Genomic DNA, 13,887 nt, shown 5'->3' with positions numbered 1-13,887 from the left:
CTAGGCAGTTGTCTCAAATTTTTATCGCTGCTTTGTTTTGGGAGCATTGTTCTTTCTGATATCAAACCAGAGCTCTCAGGTGCTCCTGGGATGCCACACATTCTGCCGTCATTTGTGTGACATGAAGATAAGGGGTGTGTGTAGTGTGGCCTTGGGTTTCCTACACCTGCTTTGGATGATGGCAGTGAGAGGAAATTTATTCAGTGTAGTACTGAAATACTAGCCCTGGTGCCAGGTTGTGACAGTGGGTGTTTCAGTAATAATGTTCAATGCTCCTTGGTCTTAAACTGCGGCTGTTTTCTGAAAGTGCCCTAACTGTCAGTCTCTTTGGCTTCTCCCCATGGGATGAAATCATCTTCATGCTAGACCATTTGCCAAACTCAGTTGTCATTTCCTGCCATTTCACTATTTCTTGTTTATCACTGTAGGAGATATTGTCTTCTTTTTTCCCTTAAGTTACAGGATGACGTTTGACCAATGCATCCTCCTTTCTGTCTTCCATCTTTGTAAAGGATTGAATTACCACTGTCTGCATTTGAACTTACGATTCATAAAAGCTCTACTGCTGTTCATAGAATCTTTTCTGTCATTTCCCTTTTGAATCAGCCTCTTTGAATAATGAAAATACTTCAGTGATATATTCCAGTGTCATTTGGGGCCTCCGATTTCTACTTTGCTTACATTTTAAAAGTCAAAGTGTAATTGGAGGTCAGGCCTGGACTATGAACTTCTGCTGGCATATCAGTTTTGGCTGTGGGACTGATGAAATGAGATGTAGCACTGACGTAACTGCTGGAAAAAGCCCCTGATATGGACACAGTCATTTTGGAAAACCTGTGTATATTTCTTGTATATTTTATTTTGTTTAGGAGGTAGACAACTAAGTCTACAAATTTAGATTTTTTTTCTTACATGTGCATGAACCTTAAAGCCTTAATTAGTTACAATTCTGAATGTCCCTTTTCTTCAGGACTACATCTTCTCTGAGTTATTCTGTGAGTTTCTTCCATATTTTTTACATCTAAGCTCTGAAGAAGAGAGTTAAATGTGCAGAAGTATGAATTCCTGATATGTCATAGTTACAGCTGGTAGCACTTTCATGGTTTAACAGTATGCTACAATTTTTATTTATAAAGTCTGTTTCTGGGCCATAATACCTCAGCTTTTTTCGATTATATTAGATTAGAACTTTGTGCAAAACATGCCAGTGCAGATGTGTGTTCTGTGTATAACAGGACAGGGGCTAGCCTGTTTGCACAGATTTTAATGTATCTGTACTGTGAGTTGGGTGTCTCTTTATTTTTGTAAGTGTAACACTGCTAAAGATCCATCTGAAGAAAAATAGATGTAGTTGGAACCTGTTTGCTGGAACTTTCAGTATGGGAGTACTACAGGTTAGAGTGGAGTGGCAGAATTTGCAGTAATGTCATGTATAGCCACAACTTAACTCCTCACTTGGATCTGCTCAGGTTCTTAACTGGGAATGGGATTAGGATTATTTATTTCCTTTTTGCCTTCATTTATTGGTTCCACAGCAGAATATTGTTTACAGACAGAAATTTGTATTTAGTATGTCTTCTGAAGCTTTTCTTGCTATTTGAATTGTGATAGAGTGGTAAGTAATGTATAAATGGCATTTTTGGATTGGAACATAGAAACCTGGTAAGGGCAATGCATTTTTCTCATCTGTTATGTTCCAGGAGTGGTTGGTCTGTTAGTAGTGGAGAAAAGCAATGCAGCGCGGAAGAACGTTGCTGTCATTAATGATGTACAGCCTGTGGTTAAGAGCTCTGCCCTTCCATGTTGGACAGATGCCACACCATGGTGTTTGCCCATTTGCTCCATTGCCACCACACATTGTTGTGATACTGAAGTTTCACTTGCACTGAAACTTGGGGTTTCAACATGTACTTGCTCAATTCAATTCAGGATATGAGAGTCAGGTTCTGCGTGTATTCCCAGGAGCTTGCCAAAGACCTCTTCCTTCCTTTGAAAAGTAAAACAAATATGGTTGATGATAACCACATGCATTGGAAGGAAAGGAGAAGAATTGATGTTAAGCACTGCTGTTTAACACAGAGGTAATGGAAAGCAGTTTTGTTATGTGCATAATTTAGAAAGGAAAAAAAGTTACTTTTAGATTCTGGACACTGCCATGGTTGTGCTGCCATAGTGTGGCAGTGACAGTCCACAGGAGAACAGAGAACAATTTATGTTATATGAGTTCTTTGTCTTTTATGTTGTGACTTCAGAGACAGTGATAAGGGGAGCACCCTTTTGAAGTGGTAGATAAGACATACATTTAGCTGATAAGAAATGAGACAGAAGATGAAGTGATTTGTTGGAGGGCCACAAAAACACACCTGTGGTAAGAACAGATGTTAGGAGTTCTGGTCTCAGTTGCCTGATTTAATTACAAGAGCACTCCACCTGAATATTGATACACTTTCATTTTGTGTTGGTGCACGTTTGTCTCATATTGCAAAGTCTTTTTGATTAAAAAAATAATAATAAAATAATTTGGACAAGAAAACTTCACAATACTGGCAGAAACACTTAAAACTTGCGGAAGTTTTTTTCTTTTTTTAAGTTGTGAAATATATTGGCATGAAAATAAAGCCAATAAATAAAACCAGTACTGCTATTTCAAGTGTTAGAAGTAGCAAAACTGAATAAAAATAATGAAGCTTTAAAGTTAGAAATGCTATTTTAATCTGCCTTATTTCTGCACCACTACAAATCAGACTTGAGGGTTTTTTTTTCATATTTTTACATGTAAAATTATGCACAAATTTTCACAAATGTACCAAGATGCACAGTCCAGATATAAATCCTGTGGTGACTGATGGCTCTTCTGTAAACATGCAATTCCTAATGGATGCATGTAGTATCATTCTCTGTGTTTGTAGAACATGAAAAAGTAGTTGTAGGATAAATGATTAATTCACTTCAGACATACCACTTTTCATGCTTCATCTACTGTGAGGTTGATGTATTTTGCTTTACAATCTGGCTGCCCTTACAAATCTCTGAAATGGGCTTTTCAACAAGTAAGTCTTTCCTGGGAGTACCAGCAATACTTCAATGCATCTTAACCCAGTGGTGTGTCTAGTCTGAAATAACTCCATCACCAACTTCGTTGGCTTAAGGAAACATTATTAATAAGCTGCACATGAATGGAAGAAAGTTCTGGACAGTGAAAGCAAATATATCTTGTTTAATAAATTGTATATTGGGTTCGTATTGGCAGGACATTCTGATTTGAAGCTTCTGTTAGTATTTAAAACATCTTTACAAAGAGAGAGAGACTGATTGTCCCGGTTTGTAACTGATTGGTTAGGTAATGGCAAAATAGTGAAACTATTACGTAGATGCTAAAATGAGTAGTCTAGTGATACAAAACTTAAGGGATGTAATGGTGATTTGAATTGCTGTAGTGTTGTATTGCTAAGATAAGTCTGTGATTATCTATATTCTAGTTGAATGATTGCTGTTGTGGCACAGGGTTTCATTGCAGAACATCTAGAAGGATCGTCAAAAGGAATCTTCAGAATATCTGATTAGATTGAAGCATGTAATTTACCTTCAGGCACTACAACAGTCTGTAGTTTCACTTGTGGAGTTTCACATACAAATGTGTGCACCATGTGTTTTCTGTTTTATTGAGAATAAATTCTTTTGCACATGGAAAAATATTTCCTGCTTATTTGAACTGCTAGAATGAAATTCTTGCAGAATCTGTAATGATGGGGGTCTGTCTGCAATCTACAAGCATTAAGTTCTAGTTTAAGGTAATACTGTCTTTGCATTTGTTATTTATCTACCTGATGCACAACATAAGCACATTAATCAGACGTATCTGGATTCCCATACAGTGATCTTTTTGGATCACAAGTGAAATGAATTTTGTCTGTCTTTTACGTCTCCAGGAGGAATCTGTCCACTTCATGAAACCACTATAAAATTCAGCTCTCTATTCTGGAGAAAATCAGAGGTGGAATAACAGTGGGTTTAGAAGAAGATGAGTTTAGGGATCAGGACTGAAACAGGGGCCTTGGTTTATGTCTTAGTGGCAGAGCTACATGATGTTTTAGGCTGAGGTACCTATAGGTGCTGGAGGGAACTATCTCATAAATATGGCAGAGTTGTGTGGGCAGTGCCTGCTTGTTTGTATAGCTGCAGCTTTTCACTTTAAAAATCAGATTCTTAGGGCAAATTGATGACTTATCACTAGAGTGAGAGAAGATGCACTTATACGTCCTTGCTTGAGGATGTGGCCCCGACTGCTCCATGGAAACAAAAGAGAGGAGAAGCAGTGTTATTTTTTGCCTTAAGATCTATTCTGAATGCTTGAAATGGAAATATGCGTGTATGCATTTCTCAGCTGTTTATCTCTGGGTGAGGTTTTTTCAGTGGAATTGCATACACTTCCTCCTCCGTTGCCCTGTAAGAGACCAAGTCTGGTACCTGTCTGTGAGCCCTTCCTTGCCACTGCTGCCCAGAACCTGCCCAGGTGATGCCTTGACCTTGTTTACCAGCTTTGGCTATTTAACATGACAGCCACTTCACTCTGAATGCCTGGGATCCCTCTAATGCAGTAGGCCTCCCGTTCTAAATTTACTCTCCTTATGTTTTATGGTGCCTCCTCTGTGGCTGCAGCGAGAGGCCCCCTTTTTATGACTCGCCCCTCCTGCCCCCCTTCACCCCCCCCCTTCCTTGCTCCCTCCCTCCCCCAGATGGTAACCCTTTGTGCGCGTCGCCTGTTGGAAAGGAGTGCTCGCTGGGTGTCAGGGAGATTGGCTGCCACAATGTGCTTTTTTCTTGCCACTAGGTAAGATGAAATTCGAATCAAATTCTGTCATTCAAATGGGGTTAGAAGGCTGTCCTTGGAACTTTGCAATGTTGGTGTCCCAGGATGCTGATAGGGGCCTCAGACTGAAGTGCTGGCGGGAGACTAGTGCTGCTTTTCTTTTGAAGCAAGTTAACAATTTTTGCAGTTGGTTTGGAACCTTTGTGGCATCTCGTTAACCAGCAATAATCGTTGTAGTCAAACGCCTAATAACAGTAGTTATTACTTTGTTGAGGTTTTGTTTCTGTATACAAAAAAAAAGCATAAAAGGGGATACACAGGGAGGCAAATATAACTTCTTCACTTTGCACTGGGGAAAACTGGGAAACACATTAGTTAATGTAAACAAAAAAAAATCAAACTAGAGATTTTTCTTCTGCATATGGCAGCTGAACAGTATTAGTGGTGTGTGCATTTGTGTGCAAGCTTTGGGGGCATGGTCACAAAAGCCAGCCTTAGCACAACTGACATTTTGAGGACACTCCAGGGCACCTAAAGTTAGACTTTTGCTCTGTATTGTCTTTAAAGCAACTTCACTGTCACTCTCCTCCGTCCTCCCCCATCCCCCCCCATATACAGAAGCTGAGATAGATTTGTTGTCTTTTATTGGAATATATGCTCCTAACTCGCTTGGGCATTTTCAGAGTATTAGACAGGAAAGACAAGTTAACTGGAAGTCTAAAAACTTTTTTAGAAAAATATGGCTTCCTGGAAACCTGTATTAAAAGTTGATCAGAATTTTCTCTAATGCCTTGTTTTTTTAATTTATGACATTATTTCTTCCTTCAAATGGTCTCTATTACCTTAGAATACAAGCATGTTTTGTACCTGAAAGTCAGTGTAACTTTGAAGGTACTAGTTGTTTTTTTCAGTGAGGAGAAAACATGACTGTGCTTATTAAGTTGCTTTGGCTTAACAATGGCAAAATGTAGCCTTTTAAAGTAGCATCTCATGATAGTATTTATTAGTATGGCCAGTATTTTTCTTTGTGCTAACCTACATGCTGCTCTTTTTCAAATAACTAGTTTACTAGTAAATTTGCTTCAGTAAATTACTAAAGTTTTAAATAATAATCTTTAATTTCTTTCCCTTATATGGCTTCTTTGCTTGGTGGTGTTACATAGTCACTGGGGAAGGCTGCTGCAGGAGAAAACTGCCACTGCAAAGTGCTGGCTGGGATTTTATAATGTGACTCAACTTGCCAGCGTTGCAGTGCTGCTTTCTCTCCCATTTTGTCACATACAAACATACTCTGAAAACCATTTACAGAGTAGCTTCTGTTCAGAATTCTGAGTACATAGCTTTGCTGTCAAGTCTCTGGATGTAAGCTGATTGCCTGCACAGGGCAGGAAAATAGTGTTAAAGGCATTTTAAGCAGTTCTGAGTGGTGGTGAATTATCAGTTGTAGTTTCTTATCCTTGTGCTGAGGAATCAGATGCTATCACTGCCAGGAGGATGGTGGGACTGTGGGTCAATAGTCTGACCTGGTACTGCAAATCCCATGCTCCTACTTTTACATGGAAAGGTATAATTTTCAATGAGGCACTTTTATGATTAATAGTTTTTGAATCTCAATACAGGCAGTTCTTGCAATAGCCCTTTTAAGACTGTTGATTGTCTCAGCCCTTTACTTTGCACTTACTGTCTGCAGTTACTTCACATTAAACTTGGGTCACAGGAGCTGCCATTTAAGAGCAAACCATAATTAAAAACAGAGGATTCCGAGCTAAGATTCCAACTAAATAGCAGTGTGGTAGATGATTTTGTCCTTAGTTTGGGGCTTACAAGAGTTGCAGGTGTAGCTTCTTGATAGAAAGCCCCTTGAGTTGAAACTGTTTCCTTCCTATGGTAGAAGACTGGCAGGATACCATTTGCACTGCTAACCTGTTTCTTCTGATGTTCTTTATTGTGAGCTGGTGATAAGCCACTAATCAGTCTGGTTTGTTATATCAAGAAGTTGCTTGGTTTCTCACAAATACTGGGTTTGATGTTGCATTTAAATGACAGGTCTATCAGATGCACACAAATTTTTTTTGCATGCAATTAACAAATATCTCACATGAATACCCTTCAGCATTGAGTCACATAGGTTAAAAAATATGTTGCATAAAAGATTATGGTTACTATTTTGGAAATTCCTATATTTAGGTATGTTATTACCTAATATAGGAAACTATTTTAATTATTTTTTTAAAATTATTTCATTGATATGGAGGTACCCAAATGAAGTTACTGAAAAAGAGAAGGAGAAAACTAATTATATGCAACGGATCATGGGCTGCCCCACAAAGGGGCAGTCTTCCAAGAAAGAGTGGAATTTTTGAAATTCTCCTGTTATATTTTTAAACAGTAGTAAAACTCAGGCTGTGTTTTGAAGAAGTTTTTTTGCTCTTCCAGCTTCAAAGTAGTTTACTTACACCTAGAGAAATTTGATATTGTGCTTGTTGAATTCAAGTGAGGCAAATGTGATTTGATGTTGTAATGGTTCTAGTTTGTAAAATTGCATGTCAGGAGGTAAATAACATATAGCTAGGGTTTTATGAGCCTTGCTGTTTTAGAGTAGAATTGTACAACAGGCTCTAATGGGAACATAAGGATCCAGAAACAACAAGCAGCTGCTGGGGAAACGGACATTTTAAAACTCATGCTTCTTAGTTAATTTAAAAAGTAAAAATATCTTGTGTTTTATTTTAACTACAGGTCACCTTTACTTGGTAGATACGTTAGTAGGAGATCCAGAGGTTCTGCAAGTAGATGCTGAAACATACTATGAAAAGCTCTTGAGGAAATCATCATCCACTCCTGATGTTTTTTCGATCCCTGGACGAGAAGAGGTATTAGGCTGATATTTTTCATACTGCAAGTTAGGTAGTTGCAAGCTAGTTTGTTGGTTGTGCTCATAGTCTGTCAATGAATAGGGGTAAACTGGTGTGGCTGGAATACAAATCTCTTAAAATCAGCAAATTCTGCATTATTTCAAATAGTTTGCATGCTGCAAATGAGAGATAAGCTTAAACTGCAGCTCTAAAACCCTCTGAGGGTGGATGAGAATTTGATGTACTCAGCTGAACCTTTGCATCTTGACCTGCCTCCTTATAGGAGTGAACAAAAAGTTAATTTTATCAATATTTATACCACAGCACAGCTCTCTTCTGCCTCTACTGTGCAGTTTACACAGGTGGTGTGATGCAGTCTATGTTGTCTCCATTCTTTCCAATACTTACATTGATAATTTTGAGTATGGGTTCTCCCAAAGGAATTCTGATCAGATGTGATTGATAGATGGTATAAATACTGTAGGTGCCAATACTTTAGCGTCCATTCTTGAGCCACCTGGAGGGAACACATTGGAGGTGACTGAGCAGGCCTATTAAAAAATCTGACTTCAGACAACCAATGAAACCTTGCATTCTGGCCATTTTATAGTTTATAAAAGCTGTGTTGGGCAAACTGTTATTGTACTATCAAACCAGTAAGTGGTTTAGTTGGAATAAATACTTGGAATATGATGGCTTTTCTATCATTTAGGAAATTAATATGCAGTATTTTCCAGAAAAATGCTGTTTCAGGTGGGTAGCTTCCTCTTTGAACCATGAATGTAACTAGCTTTATATACTCTTTTAATGCCCTCTAGTGGACCATGTAGGGTTAAATACAAACAAACCTGAAAATGCGAAGATCCCTCAGTTTAGGGCTTCTGTGCTCTTACCTCAGCCTTTCATGCCTGGCTGTACTTTTAGAGGCTCATTTGCTGTTCCATTAGAAGGGAGGGCATCCCAAGCAGTGCTGTGTGTATTCCTGCAGTAGCTAGGCAGAAGATGGACTTCTGGCTTTTGATTCAGAACTGTCTCAATTTTGTGGCTTGTCATCAGACCTTAAATATATCACATGACTGATTTGAGTCTCATAGCAACACATTTCTTTTTGCATTCATTTAATTCAGGTCTAATCTAATCTGCACTCAGACAGCTAGTCAAGGGCATAAGTAATGGTCATGTTCTCACTAGATTGTTATTTTCCTTAAACTACATAATAAATAGTTCAAAGAATGTTGATATTTTGTAATTAAAAATAAATTAAATGCAATAAGGTAAAGTTCCCATTCCCAGTGAATATCAGAGCTAACAATCTCTATTATATACCTAAAACCTGAAGGATGAGGATTTTGGTGTTTGAGTAACAGCTGCAGTAACCAGGGTTGGTTTTTTTGATCTGTGCATCTGAATCAAAGCAGGTTTTTAGGACTGGCAACCATGAATAATGATTTAGCAAGTGTTAAGTTGCTGTCAGCCCACTTGCTCGGGTCACAGAACTTCTTTTTGGTATGTCATGGTCTTTGGTCAAGCATTCAGGACACAAATAGCAAGGATTATTGCAAGCCAGGAGGGAAGCGTGTTGGCAGTGTCCGCACGTGGAGAGCTATGCTTGGCTCTTGCTGATGTTCTTAGCACCTGTGAACATGCATGTCACCTTATAAAACAAAATAACAACCATAGCATAGCCTATAGTACTGACCTTTTCATTACAGTGGTGTTCCCAAGTGCCATCATGGCATTGGTGCTGTTATATTTGAAGCATGCAAAGAACAACTGAATCCCCAGAACACACTGAGATTTCAGGAAGCTTATGAATACAGATTTCAGGCAGTTTTCTTTTTTTTTCCTGGAGTCCAGTGTTTGCACAGATGATGCCAGGATTCTGGCAGTCATAAACTAGTGAACACTAGTTTCAGCTTAAAGTTGTTATCTTGAATAATCCATATTCATACTACTCCTTCCGTGCACCAAGAAATATTAAATGTATTACAGGACTGACTTGAGTTTCAGAGCAAACTGACAAATGGGTGCAATTAGAGAGAGAGGCACACCCACACATACACAATGGACCAGATTTTTGAAAGTACAGTACATACTGTGCTAAATTATGCATGCTCTTTGCCTGTACCTAAACTTACATGAGAGCATTTGCAATATTCATATGGAAATCGTCATCTCTATGCATATAGAGCTGTTTGAGCATAGTAATTTTGTGTTTATGTGTCACATCATTTAAAAGTTTAGTCTAAGACTGAGCTCTTGAGAGCTGCGTTTTGATTTTGGCTTTGCCTGCAACATAACCACCTTGTGCCAATTATCTACCCGCCCAGTGCCTCACAGATAAACTGCCTAGGCACTGCCCTAATGCTTTGATACTCCCTGTACCCTAAGGCTTAATTCATTGTTTGCAAAACACCACAAGCACTCAGCTGGACGATGCTGGAAGAAGTGCAAGTTGTATTTGTTTTTATTTTATGTGTCTGGTCTTTGGTAACACCGTTTGTCTGCATGTAACAGTGTTCAAAGTCAGGTTATGTACTGTAATTGTAGTAAGTTGGCATTAAGATCTTCACTACCTTTGATTTCTTTAAATTAACATTACTTATTAATTATATTTGAATATTATGTATGTTTCAGTGCCTTGAAATTCAGGATTTAAAGGATGTTTTTTTAAGCTTATCCCATGCATGTTAGTAAAACATAGCATAAGTGCATCTAATACATGAAATATTTCTCAGGAGCTTTGCAGTACCAACAGCTACAGGGCTTGTTTGTTTTTTAGGTTAAACTTGAAGATTCCTGTGTGTGTTTTGTCCCTCTCTACCGAAATAATCCTACTTCCAAAATGTTGCTGTTAACTGATCCAAAGGATAAAGAGACAGGTTAGAATTGGTCAAAATATTTTGCAATTTTAGTAGTTGTACTTGCTTTACTTTAAAGATGGTCTGCTGGTTTATATATTTAAATATTTTGAGGTTTGCTTTGAATATGAAGTGGATTCAGTTTACCTGTCAGGGATTTGTTTTGGTGGGCTACTGATTAGAAGGGAAGTTTGACAATCAGGGCTTTTAAATTCTCTGTATAGCTCTGCTGAAAAATCACCTTGGGTAAATCTGTTACTTTTTCTTAGTGTGTTCAGTGGGGGTAATATTTTTCAGACTTAGGATGATGTGAAATTTAATGCATTATCATTTGGACAGAATTCTGAAATTCTTAAAGTAGAGCAAATATATATGTGAAATTGTTCTTACTGATTCTTATTAATATTATTTTTACTTTATTATAGCTTCTTTAGTCCTAGGTTTAATTGCCTCCTATTTCCAGTACTGGTGTGTGTGAGGGGTGAATTTGGAGTGAGACCATGCTCAGGAGTTAAGTTAAATCTATTTTATTTGGCATTTCTCCCAGGATACCCTTTAAACTCTACAAGCTTTGCTTTCCTTATTGCTAGTAATGCTGGTGTTTTCCTATTACAGCCATGTGTCAGCCTGACAGGGATGCACTACAATTCTGTTACAGGCAGTAGAAGTCTGCATGTGCTGTGTTTGTTTCATGAGTCACTGCTTAGAGTATCAACAGGTTATTAAGATTTAATCAGTAATTGTATCTAAGTTTTATCCTCCTTGTATCAGGATTGCAGTATCTTCAGACACAGCCTGATTTCTTCGTACTTACTCTCTTAGGCAAGTGTCTTTAACTATGGTATGTGAAAAAATGCAAATGTAAAATAAGTAGCACCACTTGGTACCACTGTCATTAACAGGATACTTGACTTCAAGCTGCATAGTACCAAAGACCTAGGTTGTGACCCACCTGCATGAAACCAGGAGTGTTGGAGCTGTCATGAGGCAATGGGTGATATAATTTTTTGAAGATCTATAACAAAGAGAGGAACCTGTGCATAGACCCAGTGTATCACTTAGGGAATACAGAACAAATGAAAACTCTTAAATTTTCAGCTTCCAAATGTGGCAGCAAACTAATGACTTCTTTCATTAAAAACATACTGGTTTTTGTTTTTTTAAGGGTAAGCTGTAAATTATGTCTGGAGGACTTATTAACCAGTATTCTTAATAATACAACAAAGGCAAGGCAGAGAAGATTAGCACTCTGTGTTCATTTCTACAGTGTGTCAAGTAATGATCTTACACTCCTAGAACAGGTACTATTAGTGCAACTAAGTGTTCATTGTTCAGTCCAAACCCTGTAACCACAAAATTTGTTCATAAGAACAAAAACCAGATGAAAATAATCTGTGGCTAGACATGAACTCTGCAAAGTTTTCCAGCTCCTTTTACCTACAATTTCAGTTGGATGTTTGCTAATGGGCTGTGATTCACATGGTTGGAGGTAGGGGATCTTTCCAAGTTACAAGTGTAGTCAAAGGACTTTCTGGTCCCTCTAAAACTATTGATTTAGAATTACTTTCCTGACATTAATTTATATATTCCACTAACGTTATTCTGAAGAGAGAGGGGCACTGGCGTGATAAAGGAGAGAAGTATGTACACTGAAGGCCAAGCTTGCTCTAAAGGTGCAGTTTTGCACACCTCCTGACTCATATTCAAAGGAATGTAGTCAAAAACATAATTAAGTTAGATTAGGCTGCACAAGAGCAAGGGGGATCTGTAACAACTACAATGCAAAAGTGAAGAATTATTAAATAAATGCATGTGAAAGCAGTGCATTTAGCACAAATCTTCAGTTAAATGATCTAATAGTATTAGGAATAACAATTATTAATGGGCTTCATGTATACAAGGAAAAAATTATTTCCCACAGGAACGAGGCAAACCAGTCCACATTGGAGCCTAAATTATATGATAGCTATCTACATTAAAAGCTTAAACCTAGCATAATAAACACCTTATTACATTATAAACAGCAGACTGACTGACTATGGTGATCCCCTTGCAAAACTTCAGCTTAAGTCACCAGTCCACAGTCACAGAAAAAGTCTCACAGAGATCAGTAAGTCTAGTTATATAAGTTCTGCATCATCTGGCTCTTAATATTTCCTTTTAAAAGTGTGATTTAAAGGATTTTGCCTGAAGTTCTTAGTTTCTGGATTTTATGTGCTATTAAACATGTGGCCAGCCTTCCTAAAGACACCAAATTTGACTGATGAGATTTGTTTCTCTGGATGAGGTTTAACTAATTTTCATTAGTTCTCTAAAGTCTGTCGGGGTGTGTGCATACCTATACATATGGGTATACACATATGAAGTATTTTGTCCAAATAGTTTTCCCACAGTTGAACAGATTTGGGATTGACTCTTAGGGCAGCAGACCATGTTAACGTGGCAAGTCCATCTGTATTTGCTTATCTTACATGACCTTTTGTTCTGACCGGTGAACAGATCAAATTGTTTCAAAACCAATTCCTTCAGAGAAAGTCAGTATCTTCACTTAAGGACATGGGCAGAAAGTTAAAACACTGAACAGGTTGCATGATTTTTTTTCCTCCCCTGAGCTTTATGCTCTTCTAGTGAATTTGAGTTTCCTCCAGATGGGAGAAGCAAATCATCTTGCTGCAGTTGATCTCTTCTCTTTCTCATGTGCTGTCCAGTGTGTCTGTATTTTAGTTTTACTTCACACCAGGTTTGCTCTGAGAAGCAAATTTCTGGTTGTCCCCACATACTGTGCTTCAGTGTATAACAAGGGTCAGTCTTGGAGCATGTGAGTTAGAGGACTCCCTCAAGAAGCACACTGATATGCCCCAACCTCTAAGGGGTTTTAGTTTTCAGCACCAAGCTGGAACTGGTAAACATCAGGTTCTCTGCATCACATGTTTTGCTCTGTCAAGTCAGTTTTGTTAGTGTTAATCTTGGTAATGCAAACATGGCCTACTGATTTTTCCTCTTGGAATTTATCAGGACATTTCTGAAGTCTAGTGGGGGAAGGCAGCCAAGGGTGTGCCAGGATACACTGTGGTAAAGGTGCTTTACTGAGAAGCAATTTGAAACAGAGTAGAAGATGCAGCTAACAAGTGTGTAGGACATGTTTAGTTGTGTACTTCTCAGGGCCTCGTGTTGATAGTGAAGCAGCAAAAAGTGTTAGACTCCTCATTGATTGATTGTGCCATGGTTCACGTGATGCTCTGAGACCATACTCCTGAGAGCCACAGCCTTCATCTGCTCTGGTGGTTCAGGTGACTGGTAACTGCCAGAACCCTGGCTAGACCCTTTTCAATTGAGTTCTTTCTTCCAGCCCTGTCCCTGA

At 38.4% G+C, this 13,887-nt stretch overlaps 1 protein-coding gene across 6 annotated transcripts in view; it reads left to right on the top strand.

Moving 5' to 3' along the window:
- LOC127388498 (protein FAM169B-like) overlaps positions 1–13,887 on the top strand; it is a 40,799-nt gene that overhangs the window by 8,864 nt on the left and 18,048 nt on the right. For all 6 annotated transcript variants that reach the window (XM_051628048.1, XM_051628046.1, XM_051628047.1 and 3 more), the window contains 2 exons: positions 7,550–7,683; positions 10,448–10,547. In XM_051628048.1, the coding sequence (XP_051484008.1) occupies positions 7,550–7,683; positions 10,448–10,547 (234 nt within the window). The remainder of the gene's footprint in view (positions 1–7,549; positions 7,684–10,447; positions 10,548–13,887) is intronic.

This window comes from Apus apus, chromosome 10 (assembly GCF_020740795.1).
Source record: "Apus apus isolate bApuApu2 chromosome 10, bApuApu2.pri.cur, whole genome shotgun sequence".
In the NCBI taxonomy this organism is placed as follows: Eukaryota; Metazoa; Chordata; class Aves; order Apodiformes; family Apodidae; genus Apus; species Apus apus.
The sequence above is the reverse complement of the archived record's forward strand: the minus strand, read 5'-3'. Positions and strand labels throughout refer to the sequence as shown.